Here is an 11,920-nt window from a genome sequence, read left to right as displayed (position 1 = left end):
TTGCAGGAGCTTGGGTTTGAGGTGTATTTGTGTGTGCTGTCCTTGTAATTTTGAAATTGTCTTATCTTCCTTTATTAAATTTCTCCTTAGTAATCATAAGCAGACTTGCCTTTGTTTGAAAAAGGCAAAAAACTTAGAAAGGTAGCATTGTACTGTTCTTTGGTGGGTTATACGTCATCGTGAGTCAGGCAAAGATCCCATTTTCTTTTTACCACCCACACATCCAAGACAAAATGGGATAACTGGATGCCAGCTCCTTGCAAAGGTCTTCAAGCTACTGGAGGAGAACTGAGAGCATTTAATTTTGGAAAAAGGAGAGTGGGAAAAACAAAACTTCCTTGTAAAATCCATGTACAGGGAGATGCTATGATCAAATGTGCTGGTATTAGTCATAATCTTTAGAGGCAGAGCAGCTGAAGATGAAGGCAATGTTTCTGTATGGTTTTAGGTAAAGTAATAAATTGAAATAACAACTAGATTTTCATTTTGATTTTTTTTCAAACTTCAAAATGAAAGTGGGTTATAAACTTTATCAGCAAAGATAATTAGGCCAAAAGGAACTTGGCAAAAGTCAAGCTGGGTCTCTGTAGTTTGAGTTTAAAATAAGATTGGATTTACTGTGAAGGATTCTGTAGCTTAGTGCTGTGTTATTATAGGAGAAAATTCTAAAAGCAGTGTCAAGCAGGTAGTCAGAATAGATTATTAAAAGGTACTTTTTGACCTTTACATTTCATTAAATTAAATAATTCAGATTATCTCATTATGAACTATCTGAATCAGAGCAGTAGGGAATGCTGTTCCTCATTAATGGAATTTAATATTTATTTCTGTTTTTGAGGACCCCATAATATAATGTGCAAGAGTTGTTTATAAAACTTTGGAAGTCTATAGTAGGGAAAAGTGCCTGCATGTATGGAATTGATAAATATGGGAGAGAATTGCCATTTTGTTGGGAGTGAGATTGTGGCAACAGCTGAAGTGATCGTACAACCAATGGAGTAGTGTCAGCTTAATTTGTCTTCCCTTTTTTTGTGTGTACTCTTTAAAATCATGGATTTTGATCTAGATGTCCCAAAAAGCAATTTATATCATACCAAAATACCATTTGAGTGAGAAAAGCAATGATCAGCCTCAAAGGGGTCACTGAGTCCTGTTGATTCAAGTGCTTTTAGCAGAATTAATTGCTCCATTTTATTGGTATTGTTCTCATTTCATCCAGGTAGATAAATATTAGATGCCATCCTGCTTTCCTTAGTTGTCTTTTTTTCTCAATGATAGGCATTCTTCCCTATTTAAAGACACTGTTCCTAAGGAAATAAATGTAATTACACTGCAGAGATGTTCAAAGAGCTTTCCAAGTTATCATTATTTTTCAGAAAATGTATTGCCTTTTTTTGTCCTTGTCAGCCACTCCTGAAAGAATCATGGCTGTTGCCATGCCACTGTTGCCAAGTGGTGGCATAGAAATCTGGAAGTATTAACACTTTCAAAATCAATTAAGGATCCATCAGAGCAGGACTGTTTGCACACCGTGGCCAGGAGAATTCCTGTGCCAGCTCTCAGGACATCTGGTCACTCTCTGTAGAGCTGGCTCCTCACCCCTGCCCACTGTAGAGGGTTTTGCTGGAGGAATCTTGGCTTGGAAATAGTGAGCAAGGTTAGAAGGGAGGGAAAATTATGTTCAGTCACTCCTTTGAGGAGAAAAGGTTCATTCATGTTGAAACAATTGATTTAATTTGATTCTTTGTAAGTTTTGAGGGTTTTTTTAATGCTACAGAATATGTATCATCATGGGCTAGAGTTGTTCCCATATCCCTATTTTGGGAATATCTCTGCTGTGATTTGAGTGAATACAAGGCTGTGTTTGCCTCTTGTAAGTGAGGTTTTACCTCTGATCAGGAAAACCCTTTGCAGAGTTTTACTTAATGTATTTCTTTGGGTTTTTTTTTTTAGGGGAGTCAAGAGATTAGAAAACAAAGAGGGCAATTTTCTAACCTTTCTGACTTCCATTTCCAGTTTTCAAGCCCGAGGAGCTGCGCCAGGCTCTCATGCCCACCCTGGAGGCTTTGTACAGGCAGGACCCAGAGTCCCTCCCCTTCAGACAGCCTGTGGATCCCCAGCTCCTAGGGATTCCGGTGAGTTGGCGTTAAAAAAACCCTATAAAAATATTCTCCTACTTTTTAAATTTATTTATTTGTTTTTAAATATTCTCCTATTTTTTATCTTTGCCAGGTAAATATTTTCCCTTTTTTCAACATCTTGGAAAAACCTAAAAAAAATTGAAAAATTCATGGTTTTCACCTTAAAAAAATCAGGTTTTTTGGTGTTTTTCTAGGATTATTTTGACATTGTGAAGAATCCCATGGATCTGTCGACCATCAAGCGCAAGCTGGACACGGGGCAGTACCAGGAGCCCTGGCAGTACGTGGATGATGTGTGGCTGATGTTCAACAATGCCTGGCTCTACAACCGCAAGACTTCCAGGGTCTACAAGTTTTGCACTAAGCTGGCAGAGGTGTTTGAGCAGGAGATTGACCCAGTCATGCAGTCCCTGGGCTACTGCTGTGGGCGCAAGGTGGGTGTCCCAGTGTCCCAGGGAGTTCTTCCCAACAGCCCAGCTGCAGTCAGCACACAAAGCTTCAGCTTGGGGACTTTGTTTTTGAAGTAGAAATGCTGAATGGAAGGGTTGTAGGAAGTTTGGTTTTGTTATAAATATGTTCAGGGCTAAAAAGGTCAATAGCAGCTCTGCCCTTCTGTTGTTATTGTTGTGTTTTTCTCCCTCAGAGGACATCTTCTTTAGTTATAAGTAATATTAAAATAATTCCCTGGTTTCCCATGTCCATAAAGCAGAGGTGAAAGGGGCCAGCTGCTTTTAGAGTTGATGATTGTCACCAGATTGAGAGGGCAGTGCTGGTAAATTCACAATGGCTGGATGGCTGTGGCAGTGTCCTCTGATACCCACAAGCCTCAGTTTGCTTTGTAGACCCCTGCTGAACAAAATCCCCCATGGTGAAGCTGCTTTTCTCCCTTGTTTTGCAGTATGAGTTCTCTCCCCAGACCTTGTGCTGCTATGGCAAGCAGCTGTGCACCATTCCCCGGGACGCTGCCTACTACAGCTACCAGAACAGGTAAGTCCCTGAAGCCAGGATTTCCCTTTTTCAGGAAGTCAGATCTCTTGTGAGTTCTCTGCACATACAGAGGATGAGGAGGATCTTTAACTTTTCCTTCCCTTTGTCAGCCAAGTCAGGCAGAAGTTCTTTTTTTATCTTTCCACGCTGTCCTTTTGCAGGTGACTCTTTGTTTCTCTGTGCTGCAGTGTGAGGCACTCTGTTCCTCAGTGCTTGCTCTTAGCCAGGCTGCCCCATGAAATGCTTCAGTGCAGGTCAGGTTGTCCGTGTTTGCCATAAAATTAGGAGCAGGGCTTGCTGCAGGGAGGAGAGGAGGACTGCAGAAAGGCACTGGGAAATCCTGTTACCTTGTTCTAGGAGAATTGTGAAAATATGCAGGTTTCTTTACAAGTTAGTGCCAGAATTTGCCAAGTAAAGGGTGCAGTCATTGATTGCAAGATTTATGTTTCCCCTTCCTAGTCTGTGCTTCATTATATTTAAATCAGCTTGGAAACAGCATTAAAAACTGCCCAGAGACTCCATGAAAAGCTGTGAAAATTCAAATTTCTCTCATTTTTAAATTAATATTAGGACTTGGCGTTTCTGTTATTACTAATAAACAATTGTTATATTAATTTTCTATTTAATGCTTAAATCACCAGTGTTAAAATCACAAAGCAAACTCAAAACTTGGCTTTAATTTTGATTTCTTAGATGATGTGTGTCTTCCTCCCCAAATAAAATACAAATGGGCTGAGACAAAAGCTTTGTATTAAATAGGGAAAAGGAAGTTATGAATTGCTTTCCAGAGGCTTGGTGGCCTCTAAGCCTTGCCAGCTGTGAAGTCACAGAACCAATTCAGACTTCCAGCACTTGTATTTCATTTTTGGGCCATCTCTTCTCTCCAAACATGCTCTTGGGAAGCTCTCAGCCTGTTGAGCCCCACTCTGGAGCAGCACAATATGGGAGAGGAAAATGTCATCCCACCTCGTGTGGAGGGCCTTGGGTGGCCTTTGAGAGGCAGAAAGTATTGACAGGCAGGAATAAATTCATGAGCTCTCATAAAAAGTTTTATACAGCCACTGTGGGCTCTGAAAAGTCAGGCTAAAGAGAAATAAAGCAATTAAAATGTATTTAAAGAGACACTTCAGTACTGGCATTGGGGAAAAATAACCCATACCCTTAAATGCTGGTAAAATTTAAAATACTTTTCATGTTATGCATTCTGTATTTGGAAAGAGTAGTAACTTCAAATTGAAGGGCTCATTCTTCTTTCAAAATTGCCTTCCCAGTTTAAGTTTGTGTTAAATCCTTTGGATTATTCCATGGAAGGAAAGGTTGGTTAGTAGCAAGAAGTCCAGGGTGAGTGGAGCAGAGGGTTCCTCTGCACTGGGGGCTGTAAAATTCCCCTTTTCTGCTCATTATAAACATGAAAGTCCATTTAAGTCTTATTTTTCTGCTCATCCAGTTGCCTTGAGAAGGGGGTAAGGGTTTGTGGTTTGGGGTAGGGTTGAGTTCAGGAGGAGTGTGAGGTTTTCTGTTTCAGGCCCACTAAATGCAGTGATGAATGATTAAGGCTTTCAAAAAGATATTTCTAAACATAATCACCGTATTGTTAAATAATAGTCCATTTTGCATAGAAAGCCCCTGTTCATCAGCTCTAAACCACTCAAATTTCCTGGGACAGTGATCTTCAATGTTCTTAAACAAGTAATCAAGTGAAAAACAAATTCCATGCTTCCAGCAGACTTTTAGTTGGTCAGATGTTCTTGAATTTTCCATGTACAGAGCAGGCAAAATTGTATGCACTTAAAGTCCAGAGTATCACATGACTAAATTACAACTAAGAATATTTAGACACCATTGAATAAATGAGCTCAGGCACTACAGTTCAATCATTAAGGTAATTATTTGGTATAGAACCATTCAGATTCCATAATAAGGCAGAAATTCAGGTTGAAGTGTTGAGAAAATGTGCTGCATGTGTGAATATCCAGTTGAGAAAACCAAGTGCTGTTTCAGGTCAATACTGCCATCCAGTTATGAATTTAGAATTGCCTTTGCACTGAATTACAGTGGGGAATTCACCTGTTCCTGTGAGATTGAGCATTTCTGGACTTTGCTGTTGAACCATAATGTTGCTCTTTAATAAACAGGAGTCCCCTGAACAGTCTGCATTTGAAAAGCTTTTCATGTTTGATGTGTTGCAATAAGTGCATTCTTTGGGGTTTCTCTGGCTGCTGTAACTACAATATTGTGTGTTTTTTATGGGTTTTGCTGAATATTTGTGGTGACATGCAAAAGGCAGGTCTCTGTTTCTGAGGGTCCACATCCATAATAAGTTACAGCTATTGCTTCACCTTGGTTATTTTATGGACAAATGTTCATGATCTTTAGGTGATTCATTTTCACTGTACTTCAGTTTTTATTTCCTCATTTTAATATCATGGATTAAAGCTTAGAGTGCTTTGAAAGCCCATAAGTTATTCTGAAAATGGATCAGAATTAACATTTTCTGGGACTGTTTAAATGTAGCAAATTATTAATAGGAGCCTTGGCTATGGATTTTTCTGCCTTCACTCTCCTGTATTTGGGTCCTCCTGATGTTCAGTCCTTCCCAATCTGACTCTTGAAATGATGAGCAACTGTGTTAGTAAGGAGAATAGTGGTGGGGGGTTTTAATTTAAGAAAAATTGAAAGAAGTACATTATAGGGAAAAGAGAAATGGATGATGTGTGAAAGGATATAAACCTCTGAACCTCTTATGTTTGGATTTTAAAAAAATTCTTAGCTGCTATGTTATCAGTTTAGGGATGGGTAGTGAGGGATAAGGGAAGTCAGTGGAAATGAGATGTGCTGTGTCTGTGCACTCCTGAAAACTGAAACCCTGAAACCACTCCTGAAACCCTCCTCTCTAATAACCACAGTGTATTTATCGTGCCCAATGATAAACTAGTGGAATACATTTGTTTTTCCCCTGGCCTTGCTGTGTTGCATTCTCAGCTCCCAAAGCCTGGTTTTCCCTGGGAGGATGATGTGTTTGGTGCCAGGGGAGTGCCCTAGGAGGAGCTGGGTGCAGTTTCAGGGGGGTTAGGCTGGCAGGGGTTCCCTGGCAGTGTCACTGGCATTGGGTTAACTGGAACCAGCCCTTCCCAGGGCTCGCTGGGCCCCTCCTGCCCCTGCAGCTCCTGCAGCAGCTTCCAGGCTTCAGGGATGGCTGGTGGAGCATGTCCCCTGGCCAGGATGGCCCCAGTGTGTCCCAGCAGGAATTCTGATCCATCCCATGCCATCAGGGCTGTCTCCAGGCCAGGAGCTCTCTGGGATTGCATTGAGGTGTCCGGGGTGGGCTGAGGGGGCAGAGCTGCCCCATTGCTCAGGCTCCACCCTGGAGTTGTTGGTTCATTGTGACCCTGAGTCCCCTTGGTGCCTGTGACACTCCATCCCCACGGCTCTGGTGTCTGAGTACTAAACCTGCCTCGTTCTGTGCTGCCATCGCTGCTTCCACTCTCTCACTCTCCATAAAGCTCCTTTATTTTGATGATCCTTTGTGGCCTTCCTGCATTTTACAGCTGTGGCCTCTCTGTTACCTTTGTTCATGTGTGAATTCATATCCTTTCCAAACATTTAGCCTCCTTTTTTTTTTTTTTTTTTTTTTAATTTTAGTGACCCTGACAACTTTGGTTCCAGTTCATCTGAAACAAACAACCAAAAAAAAACCCAAAACAAAACAAAAACCCCACCAACCCCCCGCCCCCCTACAAAATCCATGTAACTTTGATGTTATTTTATTTTTTCAAATGCAGATTGTATTTTCATAGAGTTGTATTCCAATTTACTCAGCTTGGTTTGGTAAACTGCAGAATTGTTTTTGCTGAGTATGACTTGGATTGGCTCTTGGTCTGGTGACCAAAAATTGTACCTAGCCTTATGTTCAATTTGTAAAGCTTAATTAATTTCACATCCTGAATGTACCTGATAAATATATTGTATGTATGTACAATATTTCATGTTGTTCACATATATACATATATTGTATTTATTTATATAAATGGCTGGAAACTCTGACCCATAATTGCATTTCTGTTAAATGTTTGTCTAGAGTATGGATTTGGTTTCATTTATATGAAAGAATGTTAGCTGAGCAATTGGTCACATTTAATCTTACAATCAAATATTGAATTTATTGTTTTTATGGATTTTTTTTCAATATCTGCTTTTGCAGTTTTGACTCACAATCAGTAAATGCTTTCAGCATATTTCCTAATTACTTAAATCTGTAATAAATGTATCCTTAAAGCTTGTTGACAGGCTCCTTTTTACTCAAAGAAAACTCGATCAGTCGCAAGCCTGGAATCAAAGAGAATTTTTTTTTTCCCTGAGCGATGCAAATCAAATCCAAATTCTTAAATTTGAAGCCTGTACAAAGGTAGCTCTTGGTGGCTCCTGCCCAAACCCTGCCCAGCTTTGGGCAGCGAGGCCCAGCACTTGTTACAATGTGTGAAATGAGACCGAATGCTAATCTGTGCTTTGCCTTGGCTTTCTGCTCTGTGTTGTCTTGGTGTTTGCGTCTTACCTCTTACGTCTGTGCTGTTTGTTCCCTCCCCTGTTCTCTAATCCTGCCCTCCCCTCCCTCTGTGCCTCCTCATTGTCCACACTGACCCATCAATCAACCAACAACGTCCCCCCTTCCGTCGTGCTCCTGGTGATCTGCCCTGCCCTGGTTGGTGGCTCCGTGCTTGGGTGGCTGTGTTTGTGCTGGACCAGCTCACCCAAATATGGCCTTCTTGCTGACAGGTATCACTTCTGTGAGAAGTGTTTCACTGAAATCCAGGGGGAGAATGTCACCCTGGGTGATGACCCTTCCCAGCCTCAAACGTAAGTCTCTTCCTTTCCTCTGCAGCCCGAATTTGGGAGTGGGGCAGGGGGAGGGTGTGCTGGTTTGGGGGTAAAAGCCAAACCTGTGGGTGGTATCTGGGGGAAATGCTTTATTCCTTCTTAGCAGGAGATTTATAGGGATGGGATTAAGAGCTGCTGGGTCTGTTACTCTGCCCAGCACTGCTGCCCATTCCCAGGGTGCAGACCCTGGGTAATGTGTTTAGAAGAGAGCAGTGGAAGCTGTGTCAATAAATGTCACTAATCCATCACCTTTTCTAATGCAAAACCTGCATCTAATTCTGATACCTTCTGAGGCACAGCTCATGTTTCTAAAACCAAAGGCTTGCCTCTAACCTGGCCAGAAAAATCAGATTTGAGGCTTATGAGCTGGTTTGGAAGGTGGCTGCTTTACTGACAGTAGCTTCCCTTGTTCTTTATGATTTTAATTTTATGTGTAGACTTGGATATCTCTTGCTTTTAATTTACACAGAAAGTGAAATGGGAAAAATATTTTCTGTAGCTCAAAATACAATTAACTGAATTGCTTGCTCTGACCAGAAAATAAATACTGAGGTGCTTTCTTCAGACTTGAGGTTTGCTGCAATTCAGCAAAGCATGATATTGTGTGAGCCTCTGGTGTGAGGGTGCTACTGAGTTTTCATATTAACTCTTTGTCTCTAGAACCATCTCTAAGGATCAGTTTGAAAAGAAGAAAAATGATACCCTGGATCCAGAGCCGTGAGTACCAAGCTGTTGTTTTCCTTCCCAAAATCTCTGTGCTCCCACTTGTCCTTCAGCCAGCAGGGCAGAAATGGGGCAGGGATTTAAGAACTCTTCTGTACCTCTTCCCTGCCCAAACAGACTGCAGAATCATTCCCTAAAATTCATGGCACAGCACCCACAGTCAGTGTCTGATTGCTACCCCAGAGGAACATGGGGGCCTGTTCCACAGACAGTTCCTGGTTCTGTTATTTGGGTAAATCCAGGGGTGAGCCCTCCCTGCTCCAGAGCTTTCAGGCTGCAGTCCTGGGGCACTTCTGCATTTCCCCTGGTGGTTCTAAACCACATTTTTCTCTCCCCTGGTGCTGTGCCCACCCAAAGGCCAGGGCACCCTGTGTGAGCCTGGGGAGGCCCAGGGGATGCCCAGCTGAACACAGGGTTGCTTTCCCTGCAGGGGGATTTTATCAGCCTGCTCCGTGTTCTCTGGCAGTTTGAGACACAACACAATTTGATTCCTTTGCTTATCTTTGCAAATTTTAAATAGAGCTCCTCCCCAGTCTGGAAGGCTGGACTGGGACAGACCCCGGGGCATTTGGCTTCTTAACCTGCCCTGCACTCTGGACTGGCAAAACCTCTAACAGTTTTCCCATCCAGAAAAAGAATTCTGACATACAATTCTTTGACCAGGAAACAAAAGATAAATACAAGACTACAGCAGAGCCATGCAGGCAAGGACAAGTTAATACATGTTTTTTTGGCAGGGTGGCTCATGAATGACTAGTTCTTACATTTACAGTAAGTTGAGCAACCATTTATTCAGCTTGTGGTTGTTGCAGCAATTCAGAATTAAATCTGTGGAGGTATTGTTGAGAATTCTGTGAAACTGGGACTCTGCTTAGAAGAGGATAGAAAATATCCAGAAAAAGTTATTCATGACAGTCCCTTTCAGATTTTTAAACCAGCACATTCTGCAATTTATATATAGGTATAGAAATATATGTATAACTTGCACATGGATTGATAGATGTACATCTGAATCTATTCTGAGTATTTCTTTAAACTTAGATGTAAATTGGACCTGATGAAATTGATTCAGCTCTTAGCAGAGGATTGGCAACTCCTTCTTTCATTCTGAATTCTGGAAAATTGCTTACCTAACACCAAAGGTAATTTGCTGCTGGTTTTTTTCTCTTCAGGTTTGTTGACTGCAAAGAATGTGGTCGGAAGATGCACCAGATTTGTGTGTTACATTATGATATTATTTGGCCTTCAGGGTAAGAGATGTTTGTTAGTTTTTTACCCCTTGTATAATGAGACTGATGTAGTTTATGTAATTAAAGAATTTCTGCCTTTGTTCTTTTATATGTGGGCACAGCCTTTTAAAGAACTGGGTACAAAGGGACAAAGCATTTCTAAATAAAATACTTTTTTGTGTGGTTGGGGTCTTAGTTCAGTATATTCAGATGAAAATGTATATATTCATCCACACAGATCTGTGTGGTTTCTTCCTAACTCTTAACCAAGGGAGCTGGCTGGAGGGGAGTTTGTGTGCACAGAACACAAATGCAGGTGTGACTGCTTGGCACAGTTAAACCAGCTTTAAATCCCTCAAAAATGGAGTGAAATAAGCTGTTCAAAGCCAAGGAGAAATATATTGTACTCTGACATTTAAATTACATGTTCAAACATTGGGTTTAAGCTCACCAATAATGGGTTTATGCTAAATTTTTGGCCTTTTTTTTTTCCTCAATAGGTTTGTCTGTGATAATTGTCTGAAGAAAACTGGTAGAACACGCAAAGAAAACAAATTCAGTGCTAAAAGTGAGTTTGGTATTCCTGTTTTTGTCTTCATCTTCTTCCTGCCACCCCTAATGGGTTTTTGATTGAGACTTTGTGTTGTCATGACAGACAGCACAGGAACATTTGCAAAATGGGGAGCAGCACAGCCTGAGGCTGTTGGAATTTTAATCAACATTTGAAAGCCCTGCTGTTTGTGTGTTTGTGGTCAGTCTTGTTGCTGCTTGGTGTGTTTGACATCTTTATCATTATTTTCTAGTGTTAAAAGCAGAAAGGGACAAATAGAAGGAGCACAGGGCTGTGTGTGCTTCAGTGGCTGCATTCAGCCAGGTCTCCATGGAGGGCTGGAGCTGTGGTGACACAATTGTCACCTCTGTGCCCTTCCCATAACCTGTAGGAACCAATTGTGCTGCTGTTCAGGTGCTGCTGCCAGACTCCAGAGTGTGGGAAGAGCTTTTCTTGCCTCCAGAACAGGGATGGGATGAGAACTGAGTCACTCCTTGCACTGGGTGCTCCTAGCAGGGACCATTCCATGGTCTGGTGGAAATGGGCACTGGAGAGAGGCCCAGGAGATGCAGCTCAGCCTCCAGAATCCTCCCAGGGAGCACAACTGGGACATTTGTATTCATGCAGGTCAGGTGGGGCAGGAGAAGGGGCTGGTGTGGAAATGCAGAGTCAGTGCAGAGGGCAGAAAAATAAAGTGAGTGTGGACACCAAGAGGGTGATTCAGACACCTGAACAAGAGGAACTTGCAAGGACATTTCATCCCTTCCTTGATCCTTCCTTGAGCAAGATGAGCTTTAAGCTCCCTTCCAACCCAAACCATTCCATGATTCTATAAAATAAAATTTTATGTGTATAAATCCCTTAGAAAGTTAAATAGTCCTTTGAGTATATGAGGTTTTTCCCCAGTATTGGACATTACTGGGTGATGTTGTGCCTGCAAACTTACAAGCTGGGATGAAGGCAAAGGTTTGCATTAAAAATGTGACTTCTTGAGAGCTTCATGTGTGGTTGATTGTGTAACAGGAGATGTGGAGGGGGTGATTTGCAGATGATGATGATGTTGTGTGGGGCATGGTGGGTTCCAGCAATCAGAACAGTCTCTGGAGTAACCTGATGCACTCCAGAGGATTTTATTAAAGAGGCACAAATTAGTCTCATTAAAGACAGATTAAGATTGGAGGAGAACATTAATAAAATGATGAAATCCAACTGTAGTGTTAGACACCCATTTTAAATGGATTCTTTTCTGTTCTGTGCTGACTTTACAGCGTATATTGATGTAAATTTCCTTAAAATAAGTGTGTGATTCCCTGGATATCTGCAGTTGTTCTGTGGCTCTGGTTAAAGTTTGAGTAACCAGCCATGTAGTTCAAGGTAACTACTCTGTTCTGGACAGGGAAATAATGGTGCTGTTT

General features: G+C 41.6%; 1 protein-coding gene across 4 annotated transcripts in view; it reads left to right on the top strand.

The window, feature by feature from the left end:
* Positions 1–11,920, top strand: part of CREBBP (CREB binding protein) — a 96,737-nt gene that overhangs the window by 68,665 nt on the left and 16,152 nt on the right. For all 4 annotated transcript variants that reach the window (XM_059484037.1, XM_059484038.1, XM_059484036.1 and 1 more), the window contains 7 exons: positions 2,017–2,135; positions 2,336–2,575; positions 3,040–3,128; positions 7,902–7,982; positions 8,664–8,720; positions 9,899–9,976; positions 10,456–10,523. In XM_059484037.1, coding sequence (XP_059340020.1) covers positions 2,017–2,135; positions 2,336–2,575; positions 3,040–3,128; positions 7,902–7,982; positions 8,664–8,720; positions 9,899–9,976; positions 10,456–10,523 — 732 coding nt within the window. The remainder of the gene's footprint in view (positions 1–2,016; positions 2,136–2,335; positions 2,576–3,039; positions 3,129–7,901; positions 7,983–8,663; positions 8,721–9,898; positions 9,977–10,455; positions 10,524–11,920) is intronic.

Source organism: Ammospiza nelsoni, chromosome 17 (assembly GCF_027579445.1).
Source record: "Ammospiza nelsoni isolate bAmmNel1 chromosome 17, bAmmNel1.pri, whole genome shotgun sequence".
Lineage (NCBI taxonomy): Eukaryota > Metazoa > Chordata > Aves > Passeriformes > Passerellidae > Ammospiza > Ammospiza nelsoni.
Note: the sequence above shows the minus strand (reverse complement) of the source record. Positions and strands in the feature narration are given on the sequence as shown.